At 41.3% G+C, this 17,480-nt stretch overlaps 1 protein-coding gene across 2 annotated transcripts in view; it reads left to right on the top strand.

The window, feature by feature from the left end:
* The window catches only part of COL28A1 (collagen type XXVIII alpha 1 chain), a 378,659-nt gene that overhangs the window by 142,592 nt on the left and 218,587 nt on the right, over positions 1-17,480 (top strand). The window contains exon 20 of one of the 2 annotated variants that reach the window (XM_030200909.1): positions 6,953-7,021. The exons of the other annotated variant lie outside the window; for it this stretch is intronic. Coding sequence (XP_030056769.1) covers positions 6,953-7,021 — 69 coding nt within the window. The remainder of the gene's footprint in view (positions 1-6,952; positions 7,022-17,480) is intronic. 2 annotated transcript variants of the gene reach the window in all.

Raw genomic sequence — 17,480 nt, 5'->3', positions numbered from 1 at the left:
GTGTCAATAGCCATGCCTAAAAGTAGTTACAGTTCCAGGCTCTCATATGGCAGACTGACCCTATCAGGTGTATCCCACGATGGATTGCACAGGGCTGGGTGCTGCCACTTTTGAAGATGGTGGCGCCAGAGTAAGTAGGGAGTAGGCATCACTCCTGCCTCACTTCCTGCTCAGTGTGCAGCAGTGGCTAAGAAAGCAAATAGGAAAGGAATGGAAAACAAAAATGAGGACGTTATAATGCCTTTGTATTACTCCATGGTGCGACCGCACCTCAAATATTGTGTTCAATTCTAGTCGCCTCATCTCAAAAAAGATGAGGAGGAGCATAATCAAAAGGGGCACCCAAGTTTTCCTGAGGACGTCCTCGCAGGATGTCCCGGCGAAGGGGCGGGGAAACCCGTATTATCGAAACAAGATGGGCGTCCATCTTTTGTTACGATAATATGGTCGGGACGCCCAAATCTCAACATTTAGGTCGACCTTAGAGATGGTCGTCCTTAGAGATGGTCGTCCCAGATTTTTGGCGATAATGGAAACCGAGGATGCCCATCTCAGAAACGACCAACTCCAAGCCCTTTGGTCGTGGGAGGAGCCAGCATTCGTAGTGCACTGGTCCCCCTCACATGCCAAGACACCAACCGGGCACCCTAGGGGGTACTGCAGTGGACTTCAGAAATTGCTCCCAGGTGCATAGCTCTCTTACCTTGTGTGCTGAGACCCCAAAACCCACTCCCCACAACTGTACACCACTACCATAGCCCTTATGGGTGAAGGGGGGCACCTACATGTAGGAACAGTGGGTTTGTGGTGGGTTTTCAAGGGCTCACATTTACCACCACAAGTATAGCAGGTGGGGGGGTGGGGTGGGCCTGGGTCTGCCTGCCTGAAGTGCACTGCACCCACTAAAAGTGCTCCAGGGACTTGCATACTGCTGTGATGGAGCTGGGTATGATATTTGAGGCTGGCATAGAGGCTTTAAAAAATATTTAAACATTTTTTTGAGGGTGGGAGGGGGTTAGTGACCACTGGGGGAGTAAGGGGAGGTCATCCCCGATTCCCTCTGGTGGTCATCTGGTCATTTAGGGCACATTTTTGTGGCTTGGTTGTAAGAAAAAAAGACCAGGTAAAGTCGTCCAAGTTCTTGTCAGGGACGCCCTTCTTTTTTCCATTATCGGTCGAGGACGCCCATGTGTTAGGCACGCCCCAGTCCCACCTTCGCTACGCCTCTGACACGCCCCCATGAACTTTGGTTGTCCCCGCGACGGAAAGCAGTTGAGGACGCCCAAAATCGGCTTTTGATTATGCCGATTAAGGCGACCCTTTGAGAAGGACGCCCATCTTGAGATTTGTGTCGAAAGACGGGCACCCTTCTCTTTCTAAAATAAGCCTGATAGTGGAATTAGAAAAGGTACAGAGAAGGGCGACAAAAATGATAAAGGGGATGGGACGACTTCCCCATGAGGAAAGGCTGAAGCGTCTAGGGATCTTCAGCTTGGAGAAAAGATGGCTGAGGGGAGATATGATAGAGGTCTATAAAATAATGAGTGGAGTGGAACGGGTAGGCCTGAATCGCTTGTTTACTCTTTCCAAAAATACTAGGGGTAGGAGGCATATGATGAAGCTACAAAGTAGTAAATTTAAAACGAATCTGAGAAGATATTTCTTCATCCAATGTGTAATTAAAGTCTGGAATTCGTTGCCAGAGAATGTAGTAAAAGCAGTTAGCTTAGCGGGGTTTAAAAAGGGTTTGGATGGCTTCCTATAGGAAAACTCCATAGACCATTATTAAAATGCACTTGGGGAAAATCCACTGCTTATGTCTAGGATAAGCAGCATAAAATGTATTGTACTTTTTTGGGATCTTGCCAGGTACTTGTGACCTGGATTGGCCACTGTTGAAAACAGGATGCTGGGCTTGATGGACCTTCAGTCTGTCCCAGTATGGCAATACTTATGTACTTAAGGAACAGGGTCTGTGGGAGCTTGAGCAAGGGGTTGCAGGATTTTTTTTTAAGTTAACAGGTCGTGTTAGGGATGGGAGAGGGTAGATGCCACTAGACAGCAGGGAATTTTTTGGAAGTGGAGTTAGGAAGGAAGAGGAGCCACTATACTGCCAAAGCAACTTTTTTAAATATCGGGGGAAATGCGGGGTCAGATCAAGAGGGAGGCCACTACACTACCAGAGACTGTTGCAGAAAGCAATCCAGGGTAGGGTGGTCGGGTTGGAAAGAGAGGAGGGGTTGCTGTTAGACACCAACTCCTCTCAACCAACCCTTCTATGCTTCCCTGGACCTGGTGAAAAGTTTCCCACACACCACACATCAAAAACTTTCATTTTATTGCATGGCTACAGAATTGATAATGACTGCATGATCATGCATTTTAATGTGGTGTGTGGTAATTATTTCCGCACACGTCAACAGCCATGCTGAAACCCTTTTTGTATTGCTCAGCCAATCATGTGGTGGTTAGTTTCACATTGTTTTTTTTTTTTTTTGTGTCAGCCCATCAGGGAGGATATTCTGAAAACTAGCTGGGTGGGTCCTGAGGTATGGGCTGAGAACCACTGATCTAAAACAAAGCAAAGGGCTTAGAAATAACTGCAGGAAAGAATGTAAGAAACTCATAAACAAACAGTGTTGGTAAGCGAGGACAGCCAAGTCTCTTATGGTTGCATAAGAATTAATAGTATTACTGGAAAAGTGTTCATCACATTATGGATGCTTTATTCTCCAAGACTGAATATGGTATGTGGTTACTCAGGAATGGACAAAGACCTTGAGTGTTTTATTAATTTTTAAAACATTTTAAATCTATAGCTTTCCTACATGAATATCTGTTTACTGTATAAACAGGAGCTTTTGTACCTAAGTCACAAAGCTGAACACAAGCAGCAATCATCCCAAACTATATTAGAGAAACTTCTGCCATAGCTTAATACTCACATCAATAGGTAATAAATTTATTTATTTATTATATTTGTATCCCGCACTTTCCCACTAAAAGCAGGCTCAATGCAGCTTACATAGTAATAGGTAACACAGAATTTGTTATGTAAAGTAGGAAATTAAGTATAACATAACAGAAGGATGGATGGGTAGTAAATGGATGGGTAGGTAGGTAGAGACAGGTGATAGAGAGAGGAGGGTAAAGACACTTAGTAATAGGAATGTAGTAGATTTAAATAAGAGGGGAAACCAGAACTGTGCTTATGTATGGCTCTTCTAGTATTTCTCAGTTTTGTTCATGCTAAAAAGACCTAACCCTTACTGAACTGAGGTCATTTTCAATATGATAGGTGCCAGGCCAATGCTCCAACTTCCCTGCTACATCCACCCCACCGAGACTGCACTGGATTAGTCATCTTTATGGATATTGTCATTTCCCAGACAGACTGAACAAATTATTCCAATAGTGCTTTCACCTTTGCCTGAATAACCCTAGCAATGGTGGGCCTGATATTCAAAGCAAGTTATGTTCACTATCAACTAGTGAACATATTACATGCCTATTCATCAGCCACTATCCCCCAAATTCTGTATAGTGCGACTTAAGTTGTGTGCGCAAATCTGGTCATATTCTGATTTGCGTTCACAACTTAATTGGCTTAACAAGCCAATCAGCGCTGATAATTGACACTTAAGCAATTATTGATGCTAATTGGTTTTAATTAGAATTTACACACATAACTTTCTAAGTGTATTCTGTAAAGTGATGCGTGTAAGTTTTAAGATGCGGATCTGAAAAGAGGGCATGTCCATGGGAGGGGCATGGGCAGGCCATGGGCACTCCTTGAATTTATGCACAGTATTATAGACTATGCCTGTTCTGCACTTAGGTGTCGGCATTTACACCAGGTTTTAGTTGGCATAAATGTCTGTGACTAAATATAGTTGCTCCAGGGATATTCTATCCACCGTGCCTAAATTTAGGTGTATTCTATAAACTGCACCTAACTTTAGGTGTACTTTATAGAATACACCTACGCGTATTTTTGTTGTGCTGTGTTTTTAAGCATCATAAATAGAATCTAGCCTTATATGGATAATATAGGCCAAATATTGGACCAGAAAAGAGACCTTGGGGTAATTGTGTCTGAGAATCTCATAGTGGTAAAACAATGTGACAATGTAGTGGCCAAGAGCAAATATCCAAATGAAAGCACAAGGAGCCTTCAAAAATGAGAGCTGTACTTTATTAATCAGACCTGACACGGTCCGCATTTTGGCAACAAATTCCTGCGTCAGGGGTCTATAATCTCCAAATTTGCATTTATCACGCTAGTGTTTGTCTTCTTTCACACCGCGGAACATTTGACAAAGTTCAGAATTTGTTCTCGTGCATTCTCGGTATCTCTTTCATGAAGTATTGAGTGGATGAGGCTTTTTCAAGACAAGTTTGTTTTTCATCATTGGATTACCTGTTTCTTTGGAGATTATAGACCCCTGATGCAGGCTTTTGTTGCTGAAATGTGGTCCGGGTCGGGTCTGATTAATAAAGCACAGCTGAGATGCTCTCATTTTTGAAGGCTCCTTGTGCTTTCTTTTGGATATTTGCTTTTGTTGCTTTGCTTTTGGACTCCTCCTCTGTATTTTATAATGTGGTAGACAAGGCCAGAAGAATGCTTGGCTGCATAGAGAGAAGTATAACCAGCAGATAAAAGGAGGTGATAATGCCCCTGTACAGTCATTGGTGAGATCACATTTGGAGTACTGCATTGGGTTTGGAAGCCGGATCTTTCCAAGGACATAAAAAGACTCAAGCTGTTCAGAGGAAAGTGACCAAAATTGTATGGGTTCTGCGCCAGATGATATGTGAGGAAGACTGGAATATGTAAACCCTAGAGGAGAGGAGGAACAGGAAAATATGATATACGTAGATATTTAAACTACACCAATTTAAGAAAGCTTGTGTGTTATCAGAGAAAGATTTCTCCGTTTTAGTTCAATCTGTCATTCTATCCTCCTTAGATTATTACAGCCGTATATAGTTTGTTATCAGGTCAATTCGTTTTGAGTGCCAGTTTTACAAAATACTGCTAAGATGGTATTCAGGAAGAAAAGATTTGATCACGCCACTCCATGTTTGGTTAAGTTACATTGAATCCCTATAGACGCTCACATTTCTTTTAAGTTAGCTTGCTGGGTTTACACGATGTTTGATGGCCTGTGTCCGGAGTATCTGATAAAATTATTTTCTTTTCCTTTAGCCCCTACTTATTCTTTGTCTTCTCCATTTTCCATCTTTTGCTGGAGTAAAATATAAAAGATCTTTACAATTATCTTTTTCTTATCAAGCTGTTCATCTATGGTGTTCTTTACTTATTACACTTAGGACAACGTCTATTACTCTTTGGAAAACCTTGAAGACTTATTATTTCAGACATCTTATTTGTAATGCTTAGATAATTCTGTATTTCTGCTTGGAATCTGCTTTGAACCTAATTGTTGGGATTTGATGGAATAGAAGTATCATATCATATCATTTTTCAAAGATATGGAGGAACAAAACAACCTTTTCCAATAATTAAGAGGCTATAAAACTAGAGGACATGAAAAGTTGCATGGAGTGAAAAATTAAAAACAAAACAAAACCTGGGAAATATTTTTTCACAGTGAGGGTGGTGGATGCCTGGAATGCTTTTTCCACAGGAACTGGTGGGATTCACAGTGACAGAATTCAAAAATGTGTGGGCTAAACACAGAAATCCCCTAATAACATGAAGATGGAATAAAGGTATAGGGCATTTCTACTCACAGTAAAACTTAAATAACTTTCACAATTTAATGAATAATAGTAATAAAAAGAGGAATGTGCATGGGAGGGGGGAGGTAGACTGCACTGGAGGTCATTTATTACCCTAAAAACAAAGGGGGCGGGGTGGTAACCTGCACAGAGTCACAGGTACAACTCTGGCTGCCTTTGTGGGCAAACTGGATGGGCCATGCATTTATCTGATGTCATTTATTTTGTTACTATATTTATTTTCTTCTTTTAATTGCAGCTGCTGCAGGGCGTAAAAGAAAGAGCAGCAGTACAGCTCAAACATAGGGTGTCCTGTTTTTTTTTTTTTTTTAACTCAGTTAAAAAGTAATTTATGACTTCTGCTGATGTTTCTGCTTTCCAGCCTAAAGGGAAAGCATATAAACACTCTGTTGTCATTGAGCTACTGAGAGTTTGTAAGGGTTTTAATCTTTTTCTCAGCAGTTTCACTGATGTTTGTTTTGTTTTTAAAGTTCTGATTTCCTATACTCCTTCATTTTTCTTATATCTAGAGCCCAGAGACCAGACTCAAATGCACAAACACCCATACTGTTTGGAGGGGTTGCAGGAAAGTTTCCTCTGAGACACTCACAACTATGCTGCTTTAGCTGGCAGGAGTCACTACAATACTAGAAGCCGGTGCAGTGGTTGCTGAGCAGCCCCAAAATTGAGCAAACTTTGATTTGTGTCCAGGGAGGAGTAATTTGTATTGTGTTTGGCACTGCTGAAAATGAATGGATAGCTGCAAACAAGTGATTTAACCAGTCAGTGGCCAATTCTGGCCAGGTAATCATTTTGAATATCAACCAGTATATGTCTGTTGCGCTGCCTTTGGAATGCTCCAAATCCTGCCCTCTTTTCAGACTGTTTTTACCATGTCATGAATTATATATCCAAAACTATCCATTCTTGAAAATACTGACCTCATTATTTATAATGCAAAAACCAAGACAAGTCTAGGTATTTTCTGTTTGGATGTACTTATTACCTGAGCTCAGTGCATTATATATCAATTTTATCTCAATATTGAATGTGTACTTTTCATTTTTTTTCTAATAATTCATCATTCAATGAGTAATTAACTCTAATTGATAAAGTTCTACTGTAATGGAACTGAGAATGAATGAATCCTCTGTTTCTTTGTTTTTTTTATTTTTTTTTATTTTTTTTTGTTGTTTTTTTGACATAGGGAGAGCAAGGACTTCAAGGTATCCGAGGCCCAGAGGGACCTCCTGGGAAAGGAGAAATTGGCCCCAAGGTACTTTAGGAATAAAATTGCAGCTGCATGAGCACACAAAAAAAGAAAGCAGTGGCATTTTCTAAACTCAATATCAGCCAGTGTGGGGAGGGCAATTGTCAAAGGGTCAAAGGCATCTAGTCAGCTAAGATCTCCTGGAGTGAAAACTGCACTTTTACAAAGGCACACTGAAAAATGGCCTGTGGTATTGTAGGTGCAGGTTTTGGGCGCGCGCAGAATCATTTTTCAGCGCACCTGTAAAAAAGACCTTTTTTTAAAAAATGAAAATGGGCGTACGGTAAAATCAAAATTGCCACGTGTCCATTTTGGGTCTCAGACCTTACCGCCAGCCATAGACCTAGCGGTAAAGAATTTGGGTGGTAATGGCCTATGCGCATGAGATGCCACATGGCGTGCGTCCTCTATGTGTGCCAGAAAATAAAAAATATTTTTCAGACACACGTAGCAGACACGCACCAGAAATGAAATTACCGCAAGAGCCACACGGTAGTCGGGCAGTAACTTCAATTTGGAGCACGGGCGCATGTAGGTGCCTACTCGGCTTAGTAAAAGGGGCCCTATGTGAAGCAGCTAAATGTAACCAAAGCAGGGCTTCCCCAAACCGTTCTGGGGTTCTCTTATGCAGTCTGGTTTTACTATACCCACAATGAATATGCATGAAATAACTGCATACATTGGAAACCAAGTATAGCAAGTTTACCTCCTTCATATTCACTGTGTATATTTTGAAAACACAACCAGCTAAGGGGCCCCCAGGTCTGTTTTAGCAAGCCTTGGCCTGTGCATGGCAAAAGTTTTGTTTCTTTTTCAGTTTGTTTGGGGCTTTTTCTCCCAATTTTTATTGATTATTTTGATTCATTTCACACACAAAATATTTTAGCCCACATTAGAACTTTTTAATTTGTGGAAGGTGATTGTACTTGCATTAAATGAATCTTACATAACAAACAAATGCATGTCCTTAGTTGTCAGCTTTTGAGGTTAGTGTTCCTAGGGACATTCTTGCATTGGGGGAAAAACATGGATATAGTTGTATTTTCAACTTAACTCATGCACAGAAATAGCAAAGGAAAAGTACGGTAGTGCTTCTGTATCCACATATGTAGGAAATTTTCAAAGGGAAACTATCCTCATAATTTCCCTTTTGAAAGTCACTATGCAGGTAGGCACAAAAATACCCTAATGAAAATAGCCCCAGCAGCGAGTTTAGTCTCCCGTTAATCAAATAAGTTTATATTTAGATGATAGTCCCTCATAGACATGTTTATATAAGGAAACAAGACAATTGCAAGGATTAGTATAATTGAACATAAGAAAACTACTTGCAGATCAGAAAGAAGTTGCTGCTGGGCTGGTATTGCTGGTATTGTGTTTGCTTTTGTCTCTTGCTTTCATGAGCACAAGACAGATGGCTGACTTTGTGCTGGAGTCCGGTGTGCACAAGTTAAGTTGAAAAAACCTTTTTGGCAATTCTGTAAGCTGGTTCCTAGAGGTAGGTACCACTTACATGACGTTACCTCATCTCTTATATGCCACAAATGCTGTTAACAGACTTTAATGCGGTTTACAATCTAAGAGCTGGGCATACCCAAGAACTACAAATACAATCTTCCAATAAATTCAATTAATTAGATAGTACATATCTTAAGAATAACAAAGCTTTAAGCAATTTAAGAAAACAATCGTAATGAGAAACCATTCTAAGTTCGACAGGTAATAAATTCCACCATTTGGCTGCTTGAAATTGAAAAGTCTCAGAAAACGTAGATTTATATACAATTTTTAAGGGCTAGGTTAAAAGAGTTCTACATAACGTCTACCTGTGCTTAGTCTGTTATGATTTGGTAACAAAATCAAGTTATTTATATACCCCCAAATTCTATATACAGCACCTTAACTTGAGTGTGATAATTTGGCCGCACAGCCAAATTGTATTGCCAACTTAATTGATTAATAAGCCAATCAGCACCGATAATTGGTACTCAGCAACCAATTAGCATCACTAGTTGGTTTTAATTAGAATTTATGCGCACATCTTTCTAGGTGTATTCTATAATGCAATGCATGTAAATTCTAATGCACACAGTCGAAAAGGGGGTGTAGCCATTATTTGGAATGGGCGGGTTGTGGGCGTTTCAAAAAATTATGCGCACTATTAATAGAATACACCTGATGTGCGCCTAACTTAGGTGCAGGTATTTAGACCTGGTTTTAGGTGGCTTAAATGGGTGCACCTAAATTTTAGTCACCGGAACAGCACGTGAGTGTATTCTATAAATTATGCCTAACTTTAGGCGTAGTTTATAGAATCATGCTAACAGCGTGGTTTTATGGCGCTGATTTTTAAGGCGCCATATATAGAAGTTCCATTATAGTCTGGTGCTTCACCATAAACTATAAGAAAGATAAAGGCACATAAAGTGGATCTGGCCTCCACAGGGAGCCAATGTAGCTTAGCATATAAAGGCAAACTCTTTCATAATTGACAGTCGCCTATGTGCATTAGGTACTATTCTCAAAAGTATTCTTGAGGTAGTGCCTAAATGCCATAGTACCTAACTGCAAGAGGGGCTTACACATGTGTGGTCTATAGGCGTGCCCCCCAGTTAAATTATATGTATCACTAAAATAAGAGGGGTATGCCAAAACTTGGGTGCGCTGATTCCAACTTACACTAGTATTCTATAACAGAATCTTGGCACCAATTTGCCATTATAGAATTGGTATTAAGAATACAAAATTGGGGTACCTGGACTAAGGCACCAACTTGTAGAATTGCCCCAATTGGCTTTAGGTGTGTTGTTTTTAAACTATTCTTTAGAATTTAGAAACATGATTTTATTTAGGTTTTGCTCACACCTTTTTCAGTAGTAGCGCAAGGTGAGTTATATTCAGGTACACTGGATATTTCTCTGTCCCAGGATGGCTCACAATTTAAGTTTGTACCTGAGGCAAACAGCAGCAGTGGGATTTGAACTAGCCACCTCTGGATTACAAGACCAGTGCTCTAACCACTAGGCCACTCCTCCACTCCATGATGGCAGATAAAAGCCAAATGGTCCATCCAGTCTGCCCATCCACACTATCCACTATCTCCTCCTCTCCCTAAGAGATCCCATATGCTTGTCCCATGCTTTCTTGAATTCAGATACTGTCTGTTTCCACATATCCACCACCCATTCTGTAAAAAAGTGTTTCCTTAGATTACTCATGAGCTTAAAACCTGTTAACTTCATCTTATGCCCTCTCATTCCAGAGTTTTCATTCATTTGAAATAGTCACCTCCTGTGCATTAATGCTAAGGAGATATTTAAATGTCGCTATCATATCCCTTCTCTCCCGCTTTTCTTCCAGAGTATACATATTGAGGTCTATAAATATGTTCCCGTATGCTTTATGATGAAGACTACTGACCAGTTTTGAAGTGACCAATTTTGAAGCCGCCCTCTGGACTGACTCCATCTTGTTTATATCTTTATGAAACTGTAATTTCCAGAATTGCACTCAATATTCTAAATGGGCCTCACCAGAGACTTATACAAGGGCACTATCACCTCTGGCCATTCCTCTCCCTATGCACCTGAGCATCCTTCTAGTTTTCTCTGTTGCTTTTTCTACCTTTTTGGCCACCTTAAGATCATAAGATATGATCACCCCCCAAGTCCCATTCTTCTTTCATAAACAGAAGTACTTAACCCCTATACTATACTGCCCCCTTGGAGTTTTGCAGCCCAAGTGCATGACCCTGCATTTTTTAGCATTGAATCTTAGTTGCCAATTTCTGCACCATTCTTCAAACTTTGCTAGATCCCTCCCCATGCTATCCACACACTCTGGGGTGTCTACCCTATTGGTATCATCCACAAAGAGGCAAACCTTAGCAGACAGCCCTTCCGCAATATCACTCACAAAGATGCTAAAAAAGCTGGCCCAAGGACCAATCTCTGTGGCACACCACTGATAGCATCCTTTTCCCTCGGAGCAAACTCCATTTACAACTACAGTTTGTCTCCTTCCACTTAACCAGTTTCTAACTCATTCACTTTAGGGCCCATATTGAGGGCACTCACTTTATTTATTAGTTGCCTATGTGGAACTGTGTCAAAGGCTTTGCTAAAATCTAAGTACACATCATTTAGTGCTATCCCTAAATCCAACTGTTTGGTCTTCCAGTCAAAGAAACTAACCAGATTTGTCTGACAAGATCTGCCTCTAGTAAAACCAAGCTGCCTTGGGTTCTGCAGTCCATTTAATTCTCGAAACTTCATAGTCCTCTGTTTTATTTTTGTATTTTTTTGCATCATTCATTTTTATTGACAAAAATTAACAAGGATAACAGGCAACAAAATAAACAATATCGAATGCAGAAGTCAGAGCAAATACAAGCATCAGTACAAAGATTCCACATAACCTCTTGTACATATCAAAACCCCCTCACAGCGTCTCCTTAGCCTTCCCTCCCTCTCCTGCCCTGTGCCATCCCTCCGAACCCTACACCCCCCCCACCAATGATCTATATACAAGAGCTCAATTACTGACAAAGAGCGATAAGTGTAGACTAAACTCACATCACATAGTCCTACTAGAACAACTGAAACATTAACGAGAATCTACTGACCATAGACTTTCAAATTGCTTACTTTTTCTCTCTATAGCAGCTTTAATCTTTGCATACTTCTTGAGGTCAGCACAGATTTGAAACCAGAAAGCCACTGTGGAACCCCCCCGGATCTTTCCATGTCCTGGCAAAGGTAATCTTAGCTGCCAAAAGCAGAGTTAAGACCAGTTGCTCTATTAAGGAGCCTGGCCATGGCACTAGGATCTTACCTAGCAAACAGGCCTCTGGACAATCGTTCCATCCGAATGGATACCAAGACTGCAACTGATTCCACACTGCTTTCCAGAAGCATTGGCTATAGGGGCAGTCCCACCATAAATGCTCGAAACTGCCTACCTCCCCACACCCTCTCCAGCACAGGTAGGCCCCCCTGGAGATAGTCCTAGATCCAGTGGTGTGCTGGAGCGGACTCTCACGGGCTCGCGAGAGCCGTTTGTTAAGTTTTTAAGAATTTTGGGAGCCGGTTGTTAAAGTAGGCCTCCCCATGGCTACTTTAACAACTGACTCCCGAAATGTGGGCTTGGGCCCCCTCCTGAATTCTCTTTTACTTTGCTGGCAGTGATGCTGGCCCCACCAGCCAAGTAAATAGACTGCTGATGCTCCCTGCTCCTTTTTTCTGACTCTAAGCATCAGGCTGGGACTTTTCATGCAAGCGCAAGAAGGTTCCATCATGCTGCTCAGAGCCAGAAACAAGCAGCAGAGAATGGTGGCAGTTCATTTATTGGCTGGTGGGGCTCGGCAAAGGTATGCCTAGCATGCCTGCACAAGGGAGGGGAGAGAGAGGCACGTATTCCCCCCCCCCTAAATTTCAGGGCCGGTTATGCCCGGAGAGAGAGCCTGTTGTTAAAATTTTACCAGCACACCCCTGCCTAGATCCCTATAACCTAGCTGGGTACCAATAGAGCCCCAGGACCAGCATGTATTGCATCTGCTGATAATTCAAAACTGCAGAGCATTTGCACACATAATCATAAATCAACAACCAATTTTCCTGTTCATAATGTACCCTCAACCGTTGTTCCCAACGAGCCTCATGAAGTGGTTCCAGAACCGGGCCTAGGTTATAAAGAGCTTTATAAAGGCGGGATAAGACTTTTTAAACAATGGACTCAAACTTAAACAAAAGGGTTTCCAGATCATGGGGCTTGTGAAACAGGTGCTCCCTTGCCATTGATCCTGAAAGGTACCTCTAAACTGGAAATATTGAAAAAAAGGGATTTTTAGACACATCAAATCTTATAAATGCGACAGTGAGGGAACCACTCCTGAGGGGCATACATCCTTACAATAGGGAACCCTAACCGCTCCAACTGCTGCCTCAAGTAGGTGAAGTACCCTGTATTGAATGGTACATATTCTCTGAGCAAGCCGTAGAGGTGGAACCTCCTGGAGACCCCCATTAATTGTTGCACTTCAGGCCAACATTTCCTCAATGCCACCAAAAAAATCCTAAGGGAAAGAACTGGCCCCCTCACAAGATCCTCCTGCTGCCTCCTCCATACATATTCATGAATGGAGTAAGAAGTCATGTAATCTCTCTCAGAGGATACCCACAACTTGTCTGCTGGGTGATCTTGATGATCTTTCAGAGCCTGAAGAATTGCAGCTTTGTAATAAAGCCACAATTTCGGGAACCCCACTCCACCATTCTCCCGAATGAGAGTTAGCCTTGCCAGGCTCATCTTAGGTCTTTTTCCACCCCAGACAAACTGCCTCAATAAATTCTTCCATCTCAGAATCAAAGACCTGGGTAACACCAAAGGAAGATGAGAGAAGAAAAATAAAAATCTATGGACTATCATCATTTTTATCACCACAATCCTACCCATCCAGGAGAGCGCAAGGTCCTTCCACTCCCCCAATAAGGTGTGAATTGACTGTTCTAGGGGCACATAGTTAAGAAGAGAAAGGTCCTGAACATTCCCCAATAACTTAACCCCCAGGTAGCATAAACCGTTCATATTTAGTTGAAAAGGACGATTTTGCAGCCCATCTTTTTTAACAACATTAAATAGTATGGCTTCCATTTTGTTTTTATTAATTTTATATCCGGAGTGAGCGGAGTATTCCTCTAGCTCCTCCAGCACTGAGGCCAACGAGTTTCTCGGATTTTTGAGAAAGTGTACAGTATTAGCATATAAAATAATTTTAAGCTCCTTCAGCCCAACCCAGACTGGTTCTATCCTAGAGTTATTCTGAATTCCCTGCGCTAACAGTCTCTAGCAAGAGCAAAGAGCAAAGAGAAGTGGGGACATTGGGCATCCCTGGCGAACCCCCCTCCCTAATAGAAGTGGTTCCGATTCATGCCTGTTCAACCTAATCTGGCTTGAGAGTGCTATATACAAAGAGCGAACCTATTGACCATATTTCCATCCCAACCCCATCTTCTACATCACCAAAAAAAAGAAACTCCCACTTCAGTCTGTTGAATGCTTTTTAGCATCGATTGCCACACACGTAGCCTGAAGTTTATCTTGTTGTATCCGGCCTATCAAATTAACCGCCCTCTGGACACTGTCCCCCAACAGTCTCCCCTGTATGAACCACAGTGCCCCAATTTGGACAAATATTGTTCCAAGCGAGATGCCAACACCTTAGCATAGATTTTCATATCGGTGTTCAGGAGTGCAATAAGCCTATAACTGGCACATAGTGAGGCATCCTTACCCAGTTTTGGGAGCACCGCTACCCTTGCTTTATACATACTACCTGGGAGCGGGACCCCCTCCCTTATAGAATTAAATAATTTAGCTGAAAAAGGGGCCAAAACCAGGGCCAATGGTTTATAGTATACCTCAGGGAAACCATCACCTCCCGCTGCTCTATCAGACCTTAGGCCTTTAATGGCTGCTTCGACTTCACTCTCTTGAATATCTCTATTCAACCATATCTGGTTGAAGTCTGAGAGTTGGGGAAGCGATAGCCTATCCATATACGCAGTCCTAGCTATCTCCGAGATCACGGTTTCCAATGCATACAGTCATTCATAAAACTTTTTAAATTTAGTCACAATGGCCTGTTTAGAGAAGACACTGTGGCCCTCAGAATGTTTTAAGGACCATGCCCAACTAGACTCCCTTCACTTCTTTAGCTGCCAAGCCAGAAGCTTATCTGCCTTATTTTATGTTCCAAGTATTGACATCTCACTCGGGCCAACAAATATTCTATATGACCTGTCTCCAACAAATCTAATTGAAGCTTTACACTGGTGAGTTTTTTAAATATTTCCGGGCTACCTGATTTCATATGAAAGTTCTGAAGGAGGCAATTTCAGCTAATAGGGCCTCCTTATATTGCTCTCTCTCTCTCTTTTTTTTTAGTCAGGCTCCTTTCTATATAAGCAACCCACTCATATAAGCTTTGCCTGCCTCCCATACTGACTGCAGAGAGATCTCACTGGTATCATTAATTGAGAGATACTGGGCCCATTCCTTTCACAACTAGCCCTGAATATGTGGGCAAGTGAGCATCTGCACATTAGCCCTCCATGCACATTTAGGGATCCTAACCCCTGCCCTCCGCCAGGTGCCCATCACCAGAGCATGATCTGATTGCACTATGAGATTAATCACCAGGTCTGTCCAGTCCCCAGTTGTGATAATGAACCCACCACCATGTAATCTAGCCTTGAATATAACTTGTGTTGAACTGAGTAATAGGTATAAACTCGTGAGATCCCATCAGATATCCACTAAGTTCCATTTAGTCAAGAGAGCATGAAGGTTTCTACTATCTTTTGAACTCAGTTCTCCAGGCTCCAAGTCCACTGCACTAACCACTAGGCTACTCCTCCACTCCAGAGGAATTCAAAGGTCTAACAGTACAGTTAAAATCTCCTGCGCTAAGGAGAACCCCTTTTCCCAGGTGAGAGAAAGGTTTTGTGCCTTCTCAAAAAAATGTTTAGATTCCAGTGGGGCATATAAATTTAAAATTGCAAGGTTCACATCATCTACCCTAGCCTTGAGCCAGATAATTCTTCCCTCTTCATCTGCCTTGGAGTCACACAAAACAAAATAGTAGGGTATTCCTTATCAAGATAACCACACCTTTTTTTTTTCTCCCCTCAATGAAAAATGCACTTCTCCCCACAGTCCTACTACTATATCACTACTATATATATGCAGCACTGTACACATTACATGCAGGTACTTTTTTCTGTCCCTAGAGGGCTCACAATCTAAGTTTTTTTTTGTACCTGGGGCAATGGAGGGTTAAGTGAGCTGCAGTGGGAATCAAACCCAAGTTGCCAGGATCAAAGCCTGCTGCACTAACCATTAGGTTATTCCTCCACTCCAGTCCTCCAGTTTGTTTCCATTAATTTACTCACCACAGAGATAAGACTAACAGGTCATAATTTTTTTTGTGGAGAGGAACCACATCCACCCCTCTCCAGTCATCCAAGACCACTCCAGACTCAAAAGAAGCATTGAAAAGATCAAGCAGTGGAGCTGCCAGAAACGTTTCTTGAGTATCCTCAGATTTATCCCATCAGGCCCCATCGTTTTGTCTACTTTTAGTTTAGCTAGCTTCTCATAAACATAGTCTTCTGAGAAATGGTTCAGGTTTACCTCACATCCATTCCAATTAGCATGTATTTTCTGCAGTTCTCTTCATCTGTGAATACAGAACAGAAATATTTGTTAAGCAATTTGACTTTAGCCTTATCAGCTTGAGCCTTACAATGCAAATTTGGCATGTCCTCTTATCACTTACATATCTAAAAAATGTCATGTCAATTCTACCATATTGGCTGTTTTTTCTTCCATTTGCATCTTTGCTTTCCTGACTACTTTTCCACCTTCTTTTAGTTTTTCCAGGTATTGTTGCCGTTCTGTGATGTTTTGTAATTTATGACAACTAACCTCTTTTTCCTTACCTTTTCAGCTACTACTTTTGAGAATCAAAGCAGCCTTATTCACTATCCTAACAAAAAGGTTTACCACCCTTAAAATAGCTCCTTTCAGTTTTGCCCACTGCTTTTACATGCATGTTTGCATATCAGCTTCCATGTAGTGTTCTGTATAATAGGTGCTTGACTGCAAGCCATGCAGTGTAAGAAGAAATGTAAATATTCTCTGAAGACCTAGCATTTTTCTTATGCTTTCCCTTGCTTTTCTCCTTGATGGCTTTTTTTGCCACTAATTATGGAATCCTTATGTATTTTCCACCGGATTCTGTATAGGTCACCCTAAACCTAAGGAAGTTACACTAGATTCCCTTTGGTCATTAATTGTGGATCTTGGAAAGGTTCTAAGTCCTCAAATACAAAAATTATCTTTGGACTGTGCAGTGTTAGAACAAAATTCAAAAGAAATGGGGTCAAAATTAGAACTGATAGAACAACAAACTAAAGATCATGGAGAAGAACTTAAAAAATTGCAAAATGTACAGGAAACTTCATTAAAAGACCTAATCTCGTTACGAAGGAAGACAGAATTCCTAGAGAACTCAATTAGGAGTAATAATCTACGTTTCCTGAACTTCCCAAAACAATTGACTGTAACACCGAGAGAAATGCTGAGGAAATACTTAAAAGAGATTTTGGGAGTAGCTGAAGAAGCTATTCCCCCTTTTTCCCGGATTTATTATTTGCCTTCAAAAATCCAAGTAGACCAAGGCAATCAAGATCTTAATCTCTCAGCAATACTAGAGTCATCTGACTCCGATCCGATTACACCATCAACATTAATTGCAACAGTCGCTTTGGCCCCAGATAAAAACTGGATAATGACATTGTTTTTTAAAAATCAAGGAAAACTATTTCTGGGCCAAAAAATACAAATTTTCCCGGACCTTGCAAAGGAAACACAAAAAAGACGCCAACAGTTTTTAATGATGAAA

Source organism: Microcaecilia unicolor, chromosome 1, assembly GCF_901765095.1.
Source record: "Microcaecilia unicolor chromosome 1, aMicUni1.1, whole genome shotgun sequence".
NCBI lineage: Eukaryota > Metazoa > Chordata > Amphibia > Gymnophiona > Siphonopidae > Microcaecilia > Microcaecilia unicolor.
The sequence above is the reverse complement of the archived record's forward strand: the minus strand, read 5'-3'. Positions and strand labels throughout refer to the sequence as shown.